We start from the raw sequence: 20,608 nt of genomic DNA on the forward strand, positions 1-20,608 counted from the left end.
GATTTGTGTCACTTATCGCGTAATCGAAATTTAGCTGATTTCTTTTAGTTGTCATTTGAATAACTTCACACTTTTCCTTATTCAGGGCCAATATCAGCTTAATACGTCGAATCTGAAAGATAACTAACACCACGATCGTTACAGCGGGTATTTAACGAAAAATTGATTTGCATCCTCGTAGTGGAACTATTAACGCCACTCTTAAGTCTCACGTGACTGGCGCAAAATATGAGTAAGTGTCGTCTTTCAGAGGTAGAAACACGCCTACTAACTTTTGTTTATCTCACACAACTCCATCTTGGTGCTGGCGTTTTTTTTTCCGCCAGCGTATATATGAGTCACCAGTTTTTGGTGAGTTAACATGCTAGCCTGTGCCGGTACTTTTTTTTCTACTTGTGTACTGTTTTGTCTTTTACATTATAATACTTTTAAAATTTGAGAATAATGTAAAATAACGTTTGTTTGTTCTAAGATTCTTTGGGTATTTCACTATGCCTGTGTTCTTTGTGTAGAGATAAAGTCGCAAAGGAATATACCGGGTGGTCCATTAATAGTGACCGGGCCAAATATCTCACGAAATAAGCATCAAACGAAAAAACTACAAAGAACGAAACTCGTCTAGCTTGAAGCGGAAAACCAGATGGCGCTATGGTTGACCCACTAAATGGCACTGCCATAGGTCAAACGGATATCAACTGCGTTTTTTAAAAATAGGAACCCCCATTTTTATTACATATTCGTGTAGTACGTAAGGAAATAGGAATGTTTTAGTTGGACCACTTTTTTTCGCTTTGTGATAGATGGCACTGTAATAGTCACAAAGGTATAAGTACGTGGTATCACGTAACATTCCGCCAGTGCGGACGGCATTTGCTTCGTGATACATTACCCGTGTTAAAATGGACCATTTACCAATTGCAGAAAAGGTTGATATCGTGTTGATGTATGGCTGTTGTGATCAAAATGTCCAACGGGCGTGTGCTGTGTATGCTGCTCGGTGTCCTGGACGATATCATCCACCGGACCGTTCGCCGGATAGTTACGTTATTTAAGGAAACAGGAAGTGTTCAGCCACATGTGCAACGCCAACCACGACCTGCAACAAATGTTGATGCCCAAGTAGGTGTTTTAACTGCTGTCGCGGCTAATCCGCACATCAGTAGCAGACAAATTGCGCGAGAATCGGGAATCTCAAAAACGTCAGTGTTGAGAATGCTACATCAACATCGATTGCACCCGTGCCATATTTCTATGCACCAGGAAATGCATGGCGACGACTCTGAACGTCGTGTACAGTTCTGCCACTGGGCACAAGAGAAATTACGGGACGATGACAGATTTTTTGCACGCGTCCTATTTAGCGACGAAGCGTCATTCACCAACAGCGGTAATGTAAACCGGCATAATATGCACTATTGGGAAACGGAAAATCCACGATGGCTGCGACAAGTGGAACATCAGCGACCTTGGCGGGGTTAATGTGTGGTGCGGCATTGTGGGAAGAAGGATAATTGGCTCACATTTTATCGATGGCAATCTAAATGGTGGAATTATGCTGATTTCCTAGGTAATGCCCTACCGATGTTACTACAAGATGTTTCTCTGCATGACAGAATGGCGATGTACTTCCAACATGATGGATGTCCGGCACATAGATCGCGTGCAGTTGAAGCGGTATTGAATAGCATATTTCATGACAGGTGGATTGGTCGTCGAAGGAACATACCATGGCCCGCACGTTCACCGGATCTGACGTCCCCAGATATCTTTCTGTGGGCAAAGTTGACGGATATTTGCCATCGTGATCCACCGACAACGCCTGACAACATGCGTCATCGCATTGTCAGTGCATGTGCGAACATTACGGATGGCCAACTACTTGCTCTTAAAAGGAATGTCGTTAGACGTACAGCCAAATGCATTGAGGTTGACGGACATGATTTTGAGCATTTATTGCATTAATGTGTTATTTACAGGTAATCACGCTGTAACAGCATGCGTTCTCAGAAATGACAAGTTCACAAAGGTACGTGTGTCGGATTGGAACAACCGAAATAAAATGTTCAAACGTACCTACGTTATGTATTGTAATATAAAAACCTACCTGTTACCGAATGTTCGTCTAAAATTGTGAGCCATTTGTTTGTGACTATTACAGCGCCATCTATCACAAAGCGAAAAATGTGGCCCTACTAAAACTTTCATATTTGTTTACGTACTACACGAATATGTAATAAAAAATGGGGGTTCGTGTTTAAAAAAACGGAGTTGATATCCGTTTGACCTATGGCAGCGCCATCTAGCGGGCCAACCATAGCACCATCTGGTTTCCCCCTTCAAGCTAGACAAGTTTCGTTCTTTGTAGTTTTTTTGTTTGACGCTCATTTCGTGAGATATTTGGCCCGGTCACGATCAATGGACCACCCTGTATATGTTTGGAAAAACAATCTTTGTGAAGCCATAAACTGTCGTTCAAGTTCTATGGACTTTCCGTGAGTAGTCTGGGGAAGGGCTAGAAAGCTGAGAGCCTGTTCACAATGAACTATTAAATAAATATTCTTTTGGAATATCAATACTGTTTATTTCAGAGTTAGGAAGTGGTTTTTACTGTATATCATGTTGCTGTGACAGAATGCAGAACAGGGATTTGTGTGCTATGTTGCAGCACCGTACGTCGGGCGATGACCCTCCGCAGGGTGAAGAGTGGGCCGTCACGGAGGGCCCGGACGGGCTGGTCCGGGAGGTGCGGGAGCACACCGTCAAGAGCCGCGAGGAGCGCGAGGAGCGCGTCGAGACCGAGGACGTCAAGCACCTGGGAGACCTCACCGACGACGTGAGTACCGCCGCCTGCGCTCGCCTGCTGCTCGCGCCTGCGGGTGTATTGTGACAATCATTCAACTACACTACTGGCCATCAAAATTGCTACACCAAGAAGAAATGCAGATGATAAACGGGTATTCATTGGACAAATTTATTATACTAGAACTGACATGTGATTACATTGTCACGCAATTTGGGTGCATACATCCTGAGAAATCAGTACCCAGAACAACCAACTCTGGCCGTAATAACGGCCTTGATACGCCTGGGCATTGAGTCAAACAGAGCTTGGATGGCGTGTACATGTACAGCTGCCATGCAGCTTCAACACGATACCACAGTTAATTAAGAATAGTGACTGGCGTATTGTGACGGGCCAGTTGCTCGGCCACCATTGACCAGACGTTTTCAGTTGGTGAGAGATCTGGAGAATGTGTTGGCCAGGGCAGCAGTCGAACATTTTCTGTATCCAGAAAGGCCCGTACAGGACCTGCAACATGCGGTCGTGCGTTATCCTTCTGAAGTGTAGGGTTTCGCAGGGATCGAATGAAGGGTAGAGCCACGGGTCGTAACACATTTGAAATGTAGTGTCCACTGTTCCAAGTGCCGTCAATGCGAACAAGAGGTGACCGAAACGTGTAACCAATGGCACCCCATACCATCACGCAGGGTGACACGCCAGTATGGCGATGACGAATACACGCTTCCAATGTGTGTTCATCGCGATGTCGCCAAACATGCAAACAACCGCACCCATGGTCTCCGAGCTGATAGTCCATGTGGCTGCAAACGTCGTCGAACTGTTCGTGCAGATGGTTGTTGTCTTGCAAACGTCCCCATCTGTCGACTCAGGGATCGAGACGTGGCTGCACGATCCGTTACAGCCATGGGGATAAGATGCCTGTCATCTCGACTGCTAGTGATACGAGGCCGTTGGGATCCATCACGGGGTTCCGTATTACCCTCCTGAACCCATCGATTCCATATTCTGCTAACAGTCATCGGATCTCGACCAACGCGAGCAGCAATGTCGCGATACGATAAACCGCAATTGAGATAGATTACAATCCGACCTTTAACAAAGTTGGAAACGTGATGGTACGCATTTCTCCTTCTTAAACGAGGCATCACAACAATGTTTCACCAGGCAACGCCGGTCAACTGCTTTTGTGCATGAGAAATCGGTTGGAAACTTTCCTCATGTCAGCACGTTGTACGTGTCGCCACCGGCGCCAACCTTGTGTGAATGCTCTGAAATGCTAATCATCCTGTCGGTTAAATTTCGCGTCTGTAGCACGTCATCTTCGTGGTGTAGCAATTTTAATGGCCAGTAGTGTATATGAAAAAAGACGTAAATTAGTTACGAACTAGGGCGTGTACACACTTTTTTCGACATGTAAATGTCACTACAGATATTCGGATTTAGGTGATGACATGTTGGATATGCCTGCCACCATTGGCGAAGATGTGGTGCCGACGAATAGCGAAATTGTGCATGACTCGATGAAGTTTCGGAACATCGATGCTGTCGACGACCTCCATAATCGTTGTTTTCAGCTCAGCAATGGTTTTGGGTTGTTGCTTTACACCTTGTCTTTAATGTAGCCCCACGAAAAGGACTCGGATTTGTTCAGATCAGGAGAATATGGCGGCCAGTGGCCTCTGGGTACTCCAAGTTTGAATGCGGTCGTCAGAGTGCTCCTCCAGCACATCACGCACTCTTTCACTGCGATGGGATCGAGTTCCGCAGTGTATGAACCACATCTTCTCGAAATCAAGACCACTTTGGATAATGGGGATGAAATCTTCCGAAACCTTCACGTAGCGTTCGATAGCCACCGTGCCATCAAGGAATATCGCACTGGTTATTCCGTGACTCGATATTGCACCCCACACAGTCACCCGTTGAGGGTGAAGAGACTTCTCGATCGCGAAATGCGGATTCTCAGTCCACCAAATGCGCCAATTTTGCTTACTGACGAACCCATCTAAATGAAACTTCGCTTCGCTTCGTAGCTAAAAGGCGTGCTCTTGCGCATACTAATTCCCACCGTTCCCGGCGGACAACTGCGCAGTTGAATGTCGTAATGCAAACCGTTCAGAGGTTACTAGGATTTTATTTCATATAGCTAGAAGGTCCTATCGCTTAGCTGCCTGACGAGCTGGTCAGGGCTAGGAGAACTGCACCGATTTTCTCACTTTATGGGAAAAAATGCTACTCTGCAAGACGAATAGCCAAGTGATTGTGAGGGCCGTCAGTAGTGGGTTCACGATGCCAAGTGTTTGTTTCACTTGCCTGTCTGGTGATGTGATCCAATGTCGGAGTCACAATTTTTCGACCACTGATAATCGCGGGCCCGATGGTCGCCTGGTGACGTCACGGGCACATGATGCGGTAGGAACGTAAACTGGTGTGCAAAACTTAGCGACGAAAGCAACTCAAGATCGAAGAAACTCGGATCATACATAAAAAGAACTCCCACATAATAGTATCGAAGCTAACGGAAAGAAATTTACAATGAGACGAACGTTAATGGCCCATGTATTCGAAGTCAGTAATTTACACTGAAGTCGCCGCCATTTATGATGGTCTTCCGGACATTAAAATAGAGGGGAGGGGGAGGGGATATGGTTTTTAATAAAATTTGTGATGACCACGATTTATGATGGTCTTCCGGACATTAAAATGGAGGGGTGGGGGGGGGGAGATGGTTTTTAATAAAATTTGTGATGACCACGATTTATGATGGTCTTCCGGACATTAAAATAGAGGGGAGGGGGGGGATATGGTTTTTAATAAAATTTGTGATGGCCACGATTTATGATGGTCTTCCGGACATTAAAATAGAGGGGAGGGGGTGGATATGGTTTTTAATAAAATTTATGATGACCACGGGCGGTAGTGCATGCTTTGCACTTTCCTCTCACTCTGATCACAGGGCTCGTAACGAATGCTTGTAGTGGGGCGTTCGATTCCTCCTCCAGCGCGATTCACAACTGCTGGATGGTACCCGTATGTCTCCTCAACGCATCCCACGCATTCTCGATGGGATTTAAGTGAGAGTAGTGGGCAGGGCAGTGAATACGCTGAACATCCTTTCGTTCCAAGCGCTGCTCCACCTGCGTTGCTCGATGCGGTCGCCCATTGTCACCCATCAGAATGAAGTCATTGCCGAATGCACCCCTGAAAAGACACAAGGGGGAGTTGGGGTGAGGGGGGGGGGGGGGGGAAGGAGTACAGTAGCGCATTCGGGAGTCAGTCACTTCAAACCCGCCTCCAGCCATCTTGACTTAGGTTTTCTGTGATTTCCATAAATCGCTTTGGGAACATACTGGGATGGTTCCTTTGAAACGGCACGGCCGACTTTCTTTCTCATTCTTCCCTAATCCGATGGAACCAATGACATCGGTATTTGGTCCCCTGCCCCGAATCACCCAACCAACCACAATAGCGGTGACTGGGCAGTGTACCGAGTTCGGCCGGCCGCTGTGGCCGAGCGGTTCTAGGCGCTTCAGTCCGGAACCGCGCTGCTGCTACGGTCGCACGTTCGAATGCTGCCTCGGGCATGGATGTGTGTGTTGTCCTTAGGTTAGTTAGGTTTAAGTAGTTCTAAGTCTAGGGGACTGATGACCTCAGATGTTAAGTCCCATGGTGGCTAGAGCCATTTGAACCATTTTTTGTACCGAGTTCGAAGATATGGAGGCCAGTATGCTTATGCAGCATTGAGCCTCCACACACCATAGCAACTGAACCACCAATACGAACATGTTCGCGATGTTCGTAGGTAGTTTACGTGTTCCCACCACTCGCTATGTGGGGGTACATCCAGAACCGCCACTCAGACTGAATCAGCTCACATCGTAGAAGATACATGCGACCTCACTCATCGTTGGTCCAGTCACTATGCTCTTGGCACCGCCACGAACAGTGCTGCCGATGTGCGGTTATCAACGGAACACAACGAACCGGTCGTCGAGCTAAGTGACCATCCCCCCATGCAATCTCCGTAATACTGTGGAGCGTAAGATGCGTGCCTTGGTATCCTGTTGAACGTGCTACAGCTCCCCAACTGTTTGACGTCGGTCACTTCTTGCCTGTTCTACAATTTGGCGGTCATTTTCTGCTGTAGCAGACCGTGGTCGACCCATCTCCTTTCCTTTCAGCAGCAGTGCCTGGGGTTCGGGGCGCTCCCCACTCCCGTGAAACACCACCCATCTGCTCGCAATTTGTGGGAACTGCGTAACTTGTGTACACACACATGGTGACGAATAGATACGGCAAAACTATCGAATCCCTGTCGCTCTGAATCGCTGCTGTATTGCGTTGTAAAGATTAGCATGGAAGCCAAAAAATTACTCATTAAACATTAACTGCAAAAGTCTAAAAATAGCTGTACAGCTGACACATTGCATTATGAGATTACCTCGCGAATACCTCTTTACCCTCCAGCGTTCGACCAAGAGTCTTTCTTCCTCGATTGTAGAAATTCTCTTAAAATTCGTCAATCGGCGGTCTCTTCTTCCACCAACAGAGTAACTCTTCCCTTGCATTTATTTCATAAACAAGCTATAATTCAATTAATTGAGGTCACAATTTTATACATGGCTGAGATCCGGAAGGAAACGAAGAGATGTCATCCATCCGTTAAATTTCGAGAGTGCAACCTCGGAAAGCCTGTTTCTTCACTTCACATGTCTTCCAACCATTTTCCGAGTAAACTGACAAACTGAAACCACTGTGCTCCATCCGGCCTTTTAAGTCCACGGACAGCGCTATTGCTGGTGCGACCACAATTAATCCCCAGAGCCGTTGTTTGGCGGTAAAGCTGCGCATAAATTGAATCTGTGCTTTCTGGTCGACTCATTCTGGGCTATCGATGTGTCATATGTGTGATTAGTTGCTACATTCTAGTGGCGTCCTTGAGTGCCTGGTTCAGTTATTCGTCCAGGGTGAAACCCCTAACTATGGTTCAAATGGCTCTGAGCACTGTGGGACTCAACTTCTGAGGTCATCAGTCCCCTAGAACTTAGAACTACTTAAACCTAACTAACCTAAGGACATCACACACATCCATGCCCGAGGCAGGATTCGAACCTGCGACCGTAGCGGTCGCGCGGTTCCAAACTGTAGCGCCTAGAACCGCTCGGCCACTTCGGCCGGCCCCTAACTATGTTAATTAAATTCTGCGACAAGCGAATTTCTAGAGATTCTTTTGGCAAGCGCAGTAGCTTTAGTCTGTCAGTCCACTCGAAAAACGTCCTTAAGATATGTGTCTGAAGTCGAGATGAAGAAATAGTTTTCAAGCGGTTGCACACCGAAATGTAGTGGATCATTCATTGCGCCGTGAAAATTTGAAGATGCACAGATGTTATCCAATTTGCGGGAAACTTATGATATCTATCGAAAGTATACCCGAGAAGAAAGACTAATTTTATCAATTGTTGAAGGATATGTGTGTTGAAGACATATGCTGGAAGCAAAGATCCAACATACCTGACGCAATAAAACACCTCATGCAGCGGAAAGTAGCTAGCCTAGGAAGTGAGTACACGATTTTGAGCACGAGGCAATAAACTGCGGCTTTGGATTGCCGGGACCTGTTTCACGAACGCTTTGGCCACAGAGAAATGTCAGGCAATAAAATGACCAGTGAACTGTTGCAGTGTTGTTTCCCGGAGAGTCGCGATTAATAACAAGACCGCAAGTCACAGCGTAGCGTGCCGGCGCAACGGCACATCCCCGGCGGTGTGGCACGGCGGTCTGCGCCAGTCGGAAGTCGACATCGACCGTAATGAATAGCGGCGTGAGGTACGAATCAAAGGATATATCGACGTCATCAGCAACGTCCCTGATTGTGATTCAGCGAATTTCCAGAACCATTTTCCTTACTGCTTCCGCAACGTCGCCAGTGATTGTTGTGCTAGGGCGTTCAGGAAAGTCGTCGTCTTCGACGTCTTCTTGACCCTCTTGGAAACATCTATACCACTCTTGTCTTACTCATAGTAGCTCCGCCAAAAGCCACAGTCAACATTTTGAATGCGATTCAGTCCTGTGTTCCAGTTTTCAGGCAAAATTTAATTCAAATTCTTTGCTCCATCTTTCTCGAAAAACCGTTTAACCTTTACGACCGTTAAGAATAAACTAAATATTCAAAACAGCTGAAAATGCAAACATACATCAATATCATGTGCACCAAGAAGATAAAATAAAATTCTGAAAATCCGATGTTTTAACTCCGCGAAACTTAAAAAACGCTCATTACTCTTTGAGGCGTCATGTCACGGACTGCGCGGCCTCTCCCACCAGAGGTTCGAGTCCACCCTCGGGCATGTGTGTGTGTGTGTGTGTGTGTGTGTGTGTGTGTGTGTGTGTGTGTGTTTTGTTGTTAGCATAAGTTAGTTTAACTTAGTTTAAGTAGTGTGTAAGTCTAGGGACCGATGACCTAAGCAAATGGTCCGTTAGGAATTCACACACATTTGAACATTACTCTTTGATCTCAACTCGTGCAACAGGTCATGAATGGTGTTTCGTGTATTACGATTGTTTTTGTAATTACCCATTGTAGGCAATGATAGCTGAAGATGGTCCGTTTCTAACCGAAACTACACTACTGGTCATTAAAATTGCTACACCATGAAGAAATGCAGATGATAAACGGGTATTCATTGGACAAATATATTATACTAGAAATGACATGTGATTACGTTTTCACGCAGTTCGGGTGCATAGATCCTGAGAAATCAGTACCCAGAACAACCATCTCTGGCCGTAATAACGGCCTTGATATGCCTGGGCACTGAATCAAACAGAGCTTGGATGGCATGTACAGGTACAGCTGCCCTTGCAGCTTCAACACGATACCACAGTTCATCAAGAGTAGTGACTGGCGTATTGTCACGAGCCAGTTGCTCGCGCCACCATTGACCAGACGTTTTCAATTGGTGACAGATCTGGAGAATGTGCTGGCCAGGGCAGCAGTCAAACAATTTCTGCATCCAAAAAGGCCCGTACAGGACCTGCAACATGCGGTCGTGCATTATCCTGTTGAAATGTGGGGTTTCGCAAGGATCGAATGAAGGGTAGAGCCACGGGTCGTAACACATCTGAAATGTAACATCCACTGTTTAAAGTACCGTCACGAGACGTGTAACCAATGGCATCCCATACCATCACGCCAGGTGATACGCCAGTATGATGATGACGAATACACGCTCCCAATGTGCGTTCACCGCGATGTCGCCAAACACGGATGCGACCATCATGATGCTGTAAACAGAACCTGGATTCATCCGAAAAAATGACGTTTTGCCATTCGTGCACCCAGGTTCGTCGTTGAGTACACCATCGCAGGCGCTCCTGTCTGTGATACAGCGTCAAGGGTAACCGCAGCCACGGTCTCCGAGCTGATAGTGAATGCTGCGCGATCCGTTACAGCCGTGAAGATAAGATGCCTGTTATCTCGATCGCTAGTGATACGAGGCCGTTGGGATCCAGCACGGCGTTCCGTATTACCCTCCTGAACCCACCGATTCCATATTCTGCTAACAGTCGTTGGATCTCGACCAACGCGAGCAGCAATGTCGCGATACGATAAACCGCAATCGCGATAGGGTACAATCCGACCATTATCAAAGTCGGAAACGTGATGGTACGCATTTCTCCTCCTTACACGAGGCATCACAACAACGTTTCACCAGGCAACGGCGGTCAACTGCTGTTTTTGTATGAGAAATCGGTTGGAAACTTTGCTCATGTCAGCACGTTGTAGGTGTCACCACCGGCGCCAACCGTGTGTGAATGCTCCGAAAAGCTAATCATTTGCATATCACAGCATCTTCTTCCTGTCGGTTAAATTTCGCGTCTGTAGCACGCCATCTTCGTGGTGTAGCAATTTTAATGGCCAGTAGTGTAGTTGTTTATAAACTGATAATACAGCTGCTTGTAAACTGTAATTTTCCAAAAACGTCGTTATTGCTTTAACTGATGCATACAGGGAAGAGTCGTTGTAGCATGCTGAGAAAACTCCCAGTTATTCTAATAAAGATCTGTACTTGACGTGGGCATTATGCTACAGCACAGCTTGCAGCAGATCTTACACCTTGCTAGTCGCCCCCACACCCTGCTGGCCAATAGCATCGCAACCTTACGACGAATCTTTCTCCATGTGAGACTTGTATAACGGAGTTGCAAGTCGGCGGCCACCGGCCGCGCCATCCGGCACCCAAGGCCCGATAGCCATCACCGCGCACAGTGTTGGTAGGGGGCGCGAGGGAGCGGCGCGGGCCGCTGCGAGGAATTTGGCCACAGGCGGCCGGGGCCAGCCAGGCAGCCAGGCTTAACACCACAGCACGGCGGCCGGGATACCGACTCTTATACGTAATGGGGCATTCAGGCGCTCAGTGTTTATTGCGCCGTAATACTGTGTCAATATTAACCTCTCCCAGCCTCCCTTCTCCCCCCCACCCCCGAGTCCTTTTGCTTTCCCCTCCTCTGCATTTCCCCACTCCCTGTCGGGTCTTCCCAGCACCCCCCCCCTCTTATGGGTCCTCGTCCTCCATTGGGTCCTTTCCCCCCTCCCCCCCCCCCCCCTTCGTTTTTCCTCTCCTTACCCCCTTTTTCTTTCCCATCATCTGTCAACGTTCCCCACGTCTGCCCTCGGTTGTGGTATGTCATATTTCCCAACTTTTAGTGCAGTGTTCAAGTGAATGTTCAGTGTTGTTCGTCTTTCCAAAGTGCTGCGAACAGAAATCATGCTGTCGCTGGGTGTGAATTTTATGAAACCAGACTGTCGCCGTGTTTTTTTAATTGTCTGTCTATTATTTTACTCGTCTGCTTCATATGCATTTTATTAGCATCATCATCCCTTTGTTCTATGTTTTAAGTTCCACGATTTTCCGCCATGTTACCATTTAAGTCTCCGATTTTATCGCCTGTTTTTACTATTTATTATCTTCAGCTTTTTAAAAAAAATTCTGTAGGCTGAAGAGCGGCATACTAAGCTGCTGCCAACCCGCCCCCTTCGGGGGGAATCGAAACTCAATAGAGGAAAAAAAAAAATGTGTCAATATACTGCGCGAAAGTGCGAGGCCAATATCACACAATATCACCCAATATCATTGCGTAATATTTATGTCCGGAACAAGTCTGTAAGTCTACGTGTTCGTAGCGAACATGTCGGCGCTAGAGGATGCAGAATTCGCAAGTATTGCGATTGCAATCGCTTCGCGCTGCAGAAAGAAAATGCAAGAGGAAATAGCAATGGGCGCAAAAGCAGTTTAGAAGGTGTTCTACATATGGCCATACCAACATGTTGCGAGAACGTGCAGCAGAACCGCAAGACTATCAGATTTGTCTTAGGATAAACGAGAAATCTTTTAACGAACTGGCGAACTACGGTACAACTTATGTACACAGAAAAGATACTAGAATGAGATTTTCACTCTGCAGCGGAGTGTGCGCTGATGTGAAACACCTTGCCGATTAAAACTGTGTGCCCGTCCGAGACTCGAACTCGGGACCTTTGCCTTTCGCGGGCAAGCGCTCTACCATCTGAGCTACCCAAGAATGTCTCACGCCACATCCTCACAGCTTTACTTCTGCCAGTACCTCTTCTCCTACTTTCCAAATTTCACAGAAGCTCTCCTGCGAACCTGTTCTCCTGTGAAGTTTGGAAAGTAGGAGACGAGGTACTGGCAGAAGTAAAGCTGTTAGGGTGGGGCGTGAGTCGTGCTTGGGTAGCTCAGATGGTAGAGCACTTGCCCGCGAAAGGCAAAGGTCCCGAGTTCGAGTCTCGGCCCGGCACACAGTTTTAATCTGCCAGAAAGTTTCAGAAAAGATACTGCTCACATACTCTTCGGATTTCACTTTCCCCTATGCTTGAAGCGGTCTATAAACCAGAAAAAAGTAAGATACATTGTTGTAGAAACTCGGTAGGTATTGCTGTTATGGCCGGCCGGTGTGGCCGAGCGGTTCTAGGCGCTACAGTCTGGAACCGCGCGACCGCTACGGTCGCAGGTTCGAATCCTGCCTCGGGCATGGATGTGTGTGATGTCCTTAGGATAGTTAGGTTTAAGTAGTTCTAAGTTCTACGGAACTGGTGACCTCAGATGTTAAGTCCCATAGTGCTCAGAGCCATTTGAACCATTTTTTGTCTTAAGGTTTTGAACATGGCTGCGTGGTCAGCGACCGTTTACAAAGTAAAATTAAAGCAATAGCTGTCATCGGTCGAAAAAAGGAAGTCTTTTGATCTAGGTTACGGCCCTGATCTGAGTGCCTCCATCAGAATCAAAACACGGAAACTGGCCTATAACACAATTACAAAATTACAGGAAAAATATTTTTTAAGTTTATGTACCGACCAGGAGCACAAAAAAGAAAGACTACTTACAAGTCACATATAAAACTAAATATCGTGCTATAAACCTTTAGTCACAAAATTTTTGAAATCAGACCCAGAGTCTGATGCTACCGCAGTTCAGCATGTGTGAGCAGCTCATAGTAGCTTGCCTTCTATGTACTCTATTTCAAAAGTTTTGTGACTAAAGCTTTATCACTTGATATTTACTTTTATACGTGACATGTAAGTACTGTTTCTTTTCTGTACTTCTGGTCAGTACTTACATTTAATCAATTCTTTCCTATAATTTTGTAATAATGTTCTAGGCCAGTGGTTCTGTAAGAGCCCTAATTGCCCTTATCTTCGTGGTCCTTGCGGGAAATGTTCGTTACCACCTGTAGAATCCTTCCGCCGTCATATTCAAAAACCGGTTTCCTAAATTTTCTCAGTAGCGTTTCGCGATAAAAAACGTCGCCTTCCCTCCAGAGATTCCAGTTTGAGATCATGAATCATCACCGTAAAACTGGAGTGTTGATCGAACCACCCGGTTACAAATCTAGCAGCAAGCTTTTGAATTGTTTCGATATATCCCTTTAATGCCACAAGGTGGGGATCGCAAACTCTTGAGCAGCACTCAAGAATGCTTCGCACCAGTCATCTATAGGCAGTCGCTCCCTCATAGATGAGGTACACTTTCCTAAAATTCTCCCAATAGACCGAAGTCGACCATTCACTTCCCCTACTACCGTAATTTTGTGTTCCTTCCATTCAGTATATTTTTGCAACGTTACGGCCAGATATTTGATCGACGTGACTGGTTTTCTGGTGAAATACGTGGAAAAGTACATTAAGGAGCCAGGAGGGCGTCGGCATATCAAAAGTGGCAGAATCACTTCTCTTCTTCAGCACGTATGCTTCCTAAGTACGAACGAAGGCTTGTTACTTTGTTCAGGCTTGCCTTTGTTCTTTCCAGGTTATTCGTATTTGTAAGGAACTTCGGAGAATGATTTCGTTTCTCTCTGTCTTTCATAACCCGCGGAATTAACCTACCACAAGCAAGGAAATGCACAGTAATAGTCTTTAAATTGTAATTTCTATGGTTAAATCACTCGAGCAAAGTCCTAATGCAAAGGCAGATTTGAAGGATTGCGAAAAGCTTAGTCTTTTAACGGCAAGGTGATTTTAAAACAATTTCGCAAGAGCAGAACTGCGGCCAGGGGCATGACTTCTACATGTGTCTTCGCGTCTCCAGCGCCCGTCCACAGTGCACTGGGCGCACAAATCAGAGGCATAAAAAATGGTTGAAATGGCTCTGAGCACTATGGACTTAACTTATGAGGTCATCAGCCCCCTAGAACTTGAAACTAGTTAAACCTAACTAACCTAAGGACATCACACACATCCATGCCCGAGGCAGGATTCGAACCTGCGACCGTAGCGGTCGCGCGGTTCCAGATTGCAGCGCCTAGAACCGCTCGGCCACTCCGGCTCAGAGGCATGACTTTGCACCGTTGCACGCGCTCCCTGGCCTCTTTGTGCAACAGCCGCATATGTTTAGTGCGCGCGGAAAGCTGCGCAAGTGTAAACACACACTTGACGAATACGCGCGACTTCACGCTACGCCACGGAAGCTCCGAATGCGCCAAGGTAGGAACGTTCCGAGTTTCTGTGGAGTGACTGGGCGGCTGGCGCGCCTGTTCTGACAGGAGAAGGAGTCGGTCGAGATGCTGTAGCCTTGTTAACACATTCTCTAAAACGGCCGCACCAAGTAGGGACTCACTGGAGCGAACTGTGCATGTGGCGGCGGCCGCCGTCCGTATGGTAATGGAAACCGCGACCCGGAAGGGCCGACTGGAGAGCGGGCGGCCGTGGCGGCGCGGACCGCCGGTTGAACGACCCCGCGCTGGAATGCGGCGAGAGGCTGCAGCCTGGAGCCCGGAGGCTGGGGCGAGCCCGGGCCCACCGGCACCGCGCTCTCCGTCCAGATCGAGCCTCCTGACGATGATGATGATTTGGCACCCGAGAGCGCGCTTCAGTACCGTACTCGAAACTTTGCGACGCGAGTCAAATCTAAACGTCCGAAAGTCATGTGCGTTCAGGTCCAACAATTACGCAGACTACTGATTTTTTTTTAATTGCACAAACATCTTTCGACACGTGTGTGCTATCATTAGTGAGAACTTACACTACTGGCCATTAAAATTGTTACACCAAGAAGAAATGCAGGTGATAAACGGGCATTCCTTGTGATAACATTTTCAAGCAATTTGGGTGCATAGATCCTGAGAAATCAGTACCCAGAACAACCACCGCTGGCCGTAATAACGGCCTTAATGCGTCTGGGAATTGAGTCAAACAGAGTTTGGATGGCATGTACAGGTACAGCTGCCCATGCAGCTTCAACGCGATACCACAGTTCATCAAGAGTAGTGAATGGCGTATTGTGACGAGCCAGTTGCTCGGCCACCAATGACCAGACGTTTTCAGTTGGTGACAGATCTGGAGAATGTGCTGGCCAGGGCAGCAGTCGAACATTTTCTGTATCCAGAAAGGCCCGTACAGGACCTGCAGCATGCGGTCGCGCATTATCCTGCTGAAATGTAGGGTTTCGCAGGGATCGAATGAATGGTACAGCTACGGGTCGTAACACATCTGAAGTGTAACGTCCACTGTTCAAAGTGCCGTCAGTGCGACAAGAGGTGACCGAGACGTGTAACAAATGGCACCCCATACCATCATGCTGGGTGATACGCCAGTATGACGATCACGAATACACGCTTCCAATGTGCGTTCACAGCGATGTCGCCAAACAAGGGTGTTACCATCATGGTGCTGCAAGTAGAACCTCGATTCATCCGAAAAAATGACGTTTTGCCATTCGTGCACCCAGGTTCGTCATTGAGTACACCATCGCAGGCGCTCCTGTCTGTGATGAAGCGTCAAGGGTAAGCACAGCCATGATCTCCGAGCTGATAGTCCATGCTGCTGCAAACGTCGTCGAACTGTTCGTGCAGATGGTCGGTGTCTTGCAAACGTCCCCATCTGTTGACTCAGGGATCGAGTCGTGGCTGCATGATCCGTTGCAGCCATGCGGATAAGATGCCTGTCATCTCGACTGATAGTGATACGAGGCCATTCGGATCCAGCATGGCGTTCCGTATGACCCTCCTGAACCCACAGATTCCATATTCTGCTAACAGTCATTGGATCTCGACCAACGCTAGCAGCAATGTCGCGATACGATAAACTGCAATCGCGATAGGTTACAATCCGACCTTTATCAAAGTCGGAAACGTGATGGTACGCATTTCTCCTCCTTACACGAGGCATTACAACAACGTTTCACCAGGCATCGCCGGTCAACTGCTGTTTGTGTATGAGAAATCTTTTGGAAACTCTCCTCATGTCAGCACGTTGTAGGTGTCGCCACCGGCCCCAACCTTCTGTGAATGCTCTGAAAAGCTAATCATTTGCATATCACAGCATCTTCTTCCTGTCGGTTAAATGTCCCGTCTGTAGCACGTCATCTTCGTGGTGTAGCAACTTTAATGGCCAGTAGTGTATATTCTGAACTGTAAAATTACTCACATAAAAGTGAAGTTTTAATGTACCACGTTTTTAAATCGAGGTAAAAGTTTGAAACAGTTTCTCCTAACCCCTTCAGATACCTAACCCCGTATAGATGGTCCTGAAAGTTTGCGATTGTGAAATTTTTAGTAGCTACGAAAACACTTGTAAGACTTAAAACGTAAATCGCGGATGCGTGCTACTGGTAATACTGAGGAGATGAACTAGTCCTTCATGAATTAGTAAGTAACGTAACAGTAAGGATGTGATCTATTCGTGCAACTGTTATCCGCTGCATGTGTTCCATACTTTTCGTTTAAAATTTTACAGATGTTCTCTTAGTTGTCAAAAATTCACAATCACAGATTTTCAGAATTATATGCCTGAGGTCAGGAATATGTATGGGCTAGGAGATTTTATACTTTTTTAGTCTGGTTTAAAACTATGGTACATTAAAATTAATTTTCATTTAAATAATTGTCTTCTACTTTTTAGTCTATTGTGAGTGTGAAATTTTTCAACCGATTTCGAACAATTCGATGAGGGTACAACAGAGACACGTCGTAAACTTCATGTGTATTTCAGTTTCTCTTCACCTGACTCAATCAATATATATACTTATATGGATATCGTGTGTTCTTTCGGACGTGTCCGAAAGAACAGACAGGACACCATTGATGACCCGCAGCCGTCTAGAACGAAATTAGAATTATATATCAATACCTTCAGCTGCTGACGGACGTTAATACATATCAACGGAGACTGGTGAAAATGTGTACTCCAACCGGGACTCGAACCCGGGATCTCCTGCTTACATGGCAGACGCTCTACCCATCTGAGCCACCGAGGGTACGAAGGATAGTGCGACTGCAGAGACTATCTCGCGCACGCCTCCCGCGAGACCCACATTCTCACCTTATATGCCCACACATTACATTCGTTGTGTCCCTATCCAACACACTCATTACTCGTGGAAGACATTCTTACCAAGTCCCGTAAGATTTCGGGTAATATGTGTGCATCCGCACAGAAGAAGAAGATCATGGCAGGTATTGCCAGAACTATATACTTATATGGATATGAATATGTCCGACATGTCCAAAAGAACAGACACCGAACTCTTACGAGACTTGGTAAGAATGTCTCCCACGAGTAATGAGTGTATTGGGTAGGTACACTACGAATGTAGTGTGTGGGCATATAAGGTGAGAATGTGGGTCTCGCGGGAGGCGTGCGCTAAATAGTCCCTGCTGTCGCACTATCCTCTGTGTCCTCGGTAGTTCAGATGCCGGCTTTTGCCGGCACAGTAGCTCTGCGTGTTCGGTCAGAGGGTAACGTGCCCTCTGTAATAAAAAAAACTGAGTTAACGGATCAACAACGAACTTAAATGGATGTCTTACGACGGCCGCCCCGAACAGATGCAACGAAATAAAGCGTACAAAACGAAAATTAAAAAAAAAAAGAAAAAAGATGGATAGAGCGTCTGCCATGTAAGCAGGAGATCTCAGGTTCGAGTCCCAGTCGGGGGATACATTTTCACCTGTCCCCGTTGATACGTATCAACACCCGTCAGCAGCTGAAGGTGTTAATATATAATTCTAATTTCGTTGCAATCAACATATTGTTTCCTCCTACGTATACCACGTGAAAAGACTGTGAAGATAAAAATTTGAGAGTTCCGAACTCACCGAGAGGCCTGCCAGAAATTGTTCTTCCTACAAACCCTTCGCAACTAAAACAGGAAAAAGGGGAAATGGCAATGGTACACAAAGTGCCCTCCACAGCACACCAGACAATAAAGCGAGTTAATATTGTATTCTCATCCAGTTACGAGCTCTGTCAGAAGTGTCAAGCCTCTACCTCATCGAGAGGTTACTTTAAAATCAGTTGTAAAATTTCTAACATACAGACAGACAGAAAGCTATATCCATCTCGTCTTCCCCTCCTCTCTCAACTCAGATGTGCCTGTCTGCTAGCGTACCACGTGGAATAGATTCCAGTACTACCCACAAAACATGCAATTTTTCCAGGGCAGCCGAGATTTCAGGCTTAAGCAACCCCTTCCACCCCTACCCTCTACCTCTCTGCATCAAACACAAAAGAAAGTTAATGTCGCATTGTCCTCCAGCTATGGTCTACTGCATCTTAAAAAATGTTGGTTTCTAGTTCTTTAGGAAGTGATACGCCCGCTAAACCCGCAGGGCAGATCAGGTGATTAGGATTGTGGAAAGGTCCAAAGAAGGTGGCGGTCAGTTTCACTTCAAAATTGTAATTTATTGTAATGTAATAACACATTTAACCCAAAACGGCACCTAGCCGAACCGTTACAACAACCAATTTCAAAATCCAATTCTTTCACAGCTGAAGGCCTCCAAACAAGAAATCTTAAAAATCAACAAGGTAAATTTCAAGTGGCTGAAGATATGCAGTTAAAATTGCAAATAAAATAATTAATATATACATATCACAGCTAGGCTGAAAGCCTCAAAGCAAAATTGGGTAGAACAAACATAAATAAGGTGCAATACCAATGCCGGCCGCGGTGGCCGTGCGGTTCTGGTGCTGCAGTCCGGAACCGCGGGACTGCTACGGTCGCAGGTTCGAATCCTGCCTGGGGCATGGGTGTGTGTGATGTCCTTATGTTAGTTAGGTTTAAGTAGTTCTAAGTTCTAGGGGACTTATGACCTAAGATGTTGAGCCCCATAGTGCTCAGAGCCATTTGAACCATTTTTTTTTTTTTGCAATACCAATGGCTGAAGGCCACAATTAAATTTCAAAGTTTTAAAATATATTACCATAATCTTTTAAGGCAGAAGGCCGCAATGTTTTCGCTTAAAGGGAAATTTTAAGAATAAGGTTCAATATGGTTCAAATGGCTCTGAGCACTATGGGACTTAACTGCTGAGGTCATCAGTCCCCTAGAACTTAAAACTACTGAAACCTAACTAACCTAAGGACATCACACACATCCATGGTCGAGGCAGGATTCGAACCTGCGACCGTAGCGGTCGCGCTGTTCCAGACTGTAGCGCCTAGAACCGCTCGGTCACACTGGCCGGCTTTAAGAATAAGGCTTTAAGCGGCTGAAGGCCCACAGTTGATTTTCCAAAAATTCAAAAAAACGCACCAAAGCGATGTATGGAAAGTCGAGAAGAAAAATTTGATAAAGGACATTTGTGGTCTATAAAGCCAGGAAATAATCTCAAAAAGGGCCAACAGAAGCCACCTAAAGTATAGCGCAAAAACGCCGCGTGTGATTTGTAATAATATCGTTCCTTCTTGTGCCACCGACTTTTGGTAACATTAGAAAGTTAACCTTTTATATGGGGGCAATGAAAAAAATAATTTCTTGAGTTTTAGTTTGTTAATGTTTTCAAAATTTTAGGGTAAAATTTACATATACATCAATTTTACAATCTGTAAGAGCACGACTAGGCTGCCGGCATAAGAGGAAGACAGGATATTCAAAGATAACGCCCAAAGGGCGTATGCTGTACCTTAGGCTGCTCTTGTAGGTCAATTTGACCCTGTTTCTCAACTTGACACAGCCTAAGTGCGCTGTACCAAAATCCCAGACCCGGCAGTGAACCGGACACGGGACACCGTGATCCAGAGACAGCAAGGCTAACGACTAGACTACGAGCAGCGGACAACTGAGAACAGCAGGACAACAAAGGTTAAAAGAGGGAAGCGCAGCTTTGGGGTTTAGGAGAGATTGATTACCAACAGGCGTCACAGACTTGCCGCTCTTGCCTCGGTCTCGGTTGCGCGTTCCAAAAGCAGGCGACGCCATCTCAGCGCCGTGTTGCTTGGGCGATTAACGCTGTGCAGCTCCGCCGGAATGGGCGTGGCAGGGGAGTCCGGGCGCACGCGGGAGCACGGCT

The 20,608-nt window shown here is 46.5% G+C and overlaps 1 protein-coding gene across 1 annotated transcript in view; it reads left to right on the plus strand.

Annotated features, from left to right (window-relative positions):
• Window positions 1-20,608, plus strand: part of LOC124779271 (serine/arginine repetitive matrix protein 2) — an 874,478-nt gene that overhangs the window by 227,433 nt on the left and 626,437 nt on the right. The window contains exon 3 of the mRNA XM_047253700.1: window positions 2,666-2,833. Within this exon, the coding sequence (XP_047109656.1) occupies window positions 2,666-2,833 (168 nt within the window). The remainder of the gene's footprint in view (window positions 1-2,665; window positions 2,834-20,608) is intronic.

Source organism: Schistocerca piceifrons, chromosome 1 (genome assembly GCF_021461385.2).
Source record: "Schistocerca piceifrons isolate TAMUIC-IGC-003096 chromosome 1, iqSchPice1.1, whole genome shotgun sequence".
Classification (NCBI taxonomy): Eukaryota; Metazoa; Arthropoda; class Insecta; order Orthoptera; family Acrididae; genus Schistocerca; species Schistocerca piceifrons.